The 3166-nt window shown below is 44.7% G+C and overlaps 1 protein-coding gene across 1 annotated transcript; it reads left to right on the top strand.

Moving 5' to 3' along the window:
- Window positions 1–350: 350 nt before the first annotated feature.
- On the top strand, window positions 351–2270 carry LOC139653783 (transmembrane protein 41A-B-like). Its single transcript, XM_071530764.1, has 3 exons — window positions 351–509; window positions 655–793; window positions 2032–2270. The coding sequence occupies exons 1-3, from the start codon at window positions 351–353 to the stop codon at window positions 2268–2270; spliced, it is 537 nt and encodes a 178-aa protein (XP_071386865.1).
- The last annotated feature ends 896 nt before the right edge of the window (window positions 2271–3166 follow it).

The following is a 3166-nucleotide window of genomic DNA, read 5'->3' as shown; positions in this document are numbered from 1 at the left end:
CTTATTGTAAAGTGTCACCCATTACATTGATAGGCATGATGGAGGCTCTATAGTTAAATGTCAAAATTTCAAATTTTGAAAGGCCACAACTGCCCACAATTTTGACCAAACTTGGAGGGACGATGCATTTTGGCACCGTGTTCTGGCGTTACACTAATTGGCCTGATGGGGGTGCTATAACTTAAGATTACAATTTTAAACTAATATGTGATATCTATGATGATATAAACTCATATCTCGATAAACTTGGAGGGATGACCCATCTCGTTACTGATTGGCCCAAGCGGTGCCTGCATCATTTGTTGGTGATGACTCTCTCTCCGTCTCTCTCTCTCTCCCTCCTGCAGAACATGTTAGCCGGGGCGATATTCGGGCCGTGGGAGGGCCTGGTGTTGGCCTGCCTGCTCACCACCTCAGGCTCCACCTTCTGCTTCCTGCTCTCCTCCGCCTTCGGAAAGAAGTACGTGGTTCAGCTCTTCCCTGACAAGGTGGCCCTGCTGCAGAGGAAGGTAGGTGTCCGTGTGTGTGTGTGTGTGTTCATGGTGTGTGTGTGATGGTGTTGGGTGTTGTTTCATCCTCTTTTCCTTCTTCAAATTTCTCTCCCACCCTCTCTCTCTCCCTCTCTTCTTCTCCCTCCCTCCCTCCCTCTGTCAGGCAGAGGAGAACCGTAGCAGTTTGTTCTTCTTCCTCCTTTTCCTTCGTTTCTTCCCCATGACTCCTAACTGGTTCCTTAACATCACCTGTCCCATCCTCAACATCCCTATGCCCATTTTCTTCTTCTCAGTGCTCATAGGTGAGACCGCACACACACACACACACACACACACACACACACACACACACACTTTTTTTTTTTGACAAGCATACAGTTGTGATGTACTTTTTTGTGTAGTTCAGTATTTTGTGTCCTGTGTAGAGCTGCAGCAATGGATCGATTGATCGGTTGGTTGTCGGCTATTGAGTTGATCGCCAACTGGTTTGGTGATCGATTGATCGGTTTGAGTGGTTTTTTTGGGAGGGGTGGGTCGGAGTTCTCTGATTCCGGCTTCTTGGGTGTGAGTGTTTTCTGGTTTCTTTGCTCCTCTGTGGCGGTGGACTGGGTGTCTTTGGGTTGTGGACAGGGCGGGACGTTTGGGGGCATCGTCTTGGGCTTTGGGGGGCGCTGGTCGATGTTCTTCGCCGTTTTCTGGCATTTTGTGGACCGGGCAGCTGGTCGGTTGATCGAGAGGGTGATCGACGGATTGGTCGACGGTGGGGGTGATCATTGGTTGCAGCCCTAGTCTTATGTGTTCTTTTTTGTATAACTTTGTATGTTGTTTTTACTCTGTACTGTTTGTTATTGTGCTGTTTCTTTGCTTTGACCTGCCAAGGGACTACAGATGTGAATTAGCTTGCAGCTATAATCTGGTACGGTGCATCAAATGGTGACATTTATGTTTGAACTGTACATTGTCCCTTTTAAATAAATAAAATTTAAAAAAAATAAAAATAAACTCAGATGAAGACGAAGGCACGCACACATACAGAAGTGTGTAAACCTGCAAGCATGCAGACAAAGATGCGCATCTCCTCTCTGCTCTCTCTGAATACCTGCACACACACACACACACACACACACACACACACACATACACTCACCTAGGGCTGCAACTAACAATTATTTTCATTTTTGATTAATCTGTCGATTATTTTCTCGATTAATCAATTAGTTGTTTGGTCTATAAAATGTCAGAAAATGGTGAAAAATGTGGATCAGTGTTTCCCAAAGCCCAAGATGACGTCCTCAAATGTCTTGTTTTGTCCACAACCCAAAGATATTCAGCTTACTGTCATAGAGGAGTAAAGAAACCAGAAAATATTCACATTTAAGAAGCTGGAATCAGAGAATTTTGACTTATTTTTCTTAAAATATTACTCAAACCGATTAATCGATTATCAAAATAGTTGGTGATTAATTTAATAGTTGACAATCGATTAATCGTTGCAGCTCTACACTCACCTCTTGCTCTCTCCTCTCCTCTCCTCTCGCAGGTTTGATCCCCTATAACTTCATCTGTGTTCGTACGGGCTCCATCCTGTCGGAGATCTCCTCTCTGGACGACATCTTCTCCTGGGGGACGCTGGCCCAGCTGCTGGCCATCGCCTGCATGGCGCTCCTCCCCGGGGCGCTGATCCGACGCTACAGCCAAGCGCACCTCAAGCTGGACGGCATGGACAGCAACGGAACCAGCCGGGCCGAAGAAGTCCAGCAGGACCGGAAGAGACGATGATTCTGGAGGAGAGGAGGAGATTTCGGGGGTTTTGGTTTTTCCCAAGTGCAACTTCATGTCAGAGGAATGGAGCTGAAGAGACTCTCTCCGCTGGCAGACATGTGACCTTCTGTCTGCTCCAGCTTGTTTCTATAAGGGAACATCAGGCTGTCGGATCATATTTATAGTATGATCTGCTTTGAAAAGCTACAGCATCTCAAAACTACTTGAGGTCATGTTACACTCGGCTTAAAGACTTCAGTTCGGTTTCCCAAAGACTTCAAAGTGCTTATGGCCGTGATAAACAGGTGACATTTTAAGGAAATGTTCTGTTGAAGGGCCAATACTTCTGTTTTCAGACGAAAACCAAATACCAAAACCAAAAACCAAAATGTTATTCAGGAAGGAAGAAGAGTTTCCAGGGTTCCCACAGGCCTTAAAATTTGAGAAAAATAAAATAAGGCCTTAAAAGTTTTTATGAAAATGAACAGATGGGCCCTGAAAGTACTTTTTTAATCGAAATATACACCAAATTCAGCAATATGCCTCAGTTCTGTCCTAGGATCAACACTTCACATCCTGAGGAAAAATGAGGCCTCTATGGCATGTCTCACCCCCAAAACCGCCAATTTTGAGTCCTTGAATTTCTCCAAACAAGACTTGAAAGTGACTGAAAAGTCCTTGAATGATGTCTTGAAGTGAGTGAGGGAATCCTGGTGTTTACTCTCTCACTGACGGTTTTTATCATGTTTTAATAGCACAAAGGTCACAAAAACCCACTCAACATACATTAGCATGTAAAGTTTCACATACATGCTACATGCAAGAAAAAAGAAAAACACCAACCTTGCCGTTACGGGGTTCTTATGCAGCAGCATTATGTTTCCTCAGTTTAGGATTCCCATCCCTATTGCATC

Source organism: Centroberyx affinis, unplaced genomic scaffold, assembly GCF_046629955.1.
Source record: "Centroberyx affinis isolate AG114_WGS23_722 - 3 ecotype Tasmania unplaced genomic scaffold, CSIRO-AGI_Caff_v1 ptg001967l_1, whole genome shotgun sequence".
Classification (NCBI taxonomy): Eukaryota; Metazoa; Chordata; class Actinopteri; order Beryciformes; family Berycidae; genus Centroberyx; species Centroberyx affinis.
The sequence above is the reverse complement of the archived record's forward strand: the minus strand, read 5'-3'. Positions and strand labels throughout refer to the sequence as shown.

Coding starts and splice junctions, on each gene's coding strand:
- LOC139653783 (XM_071530764.1), top strand. CDS start 351: ATGTTAGCCGGGGCGATATTCGGGCCGTGGGAGGGCCTGGTGTTGGCC. Junction 510..654: donor TGGCCCTGCTGCAGAGGAAG/GTAGGTGTCCGT, acceptor TCCCTCTGTCAG/GCAGAGGAGAACCGTAGCAG. Junction 794..2,031: donor CTTCTTCTCAGTGCTCATAG/GTGAGACCGCAC, acceptor CTCCTCTCGCAG/GTTTGATCCCCTATAACTTC.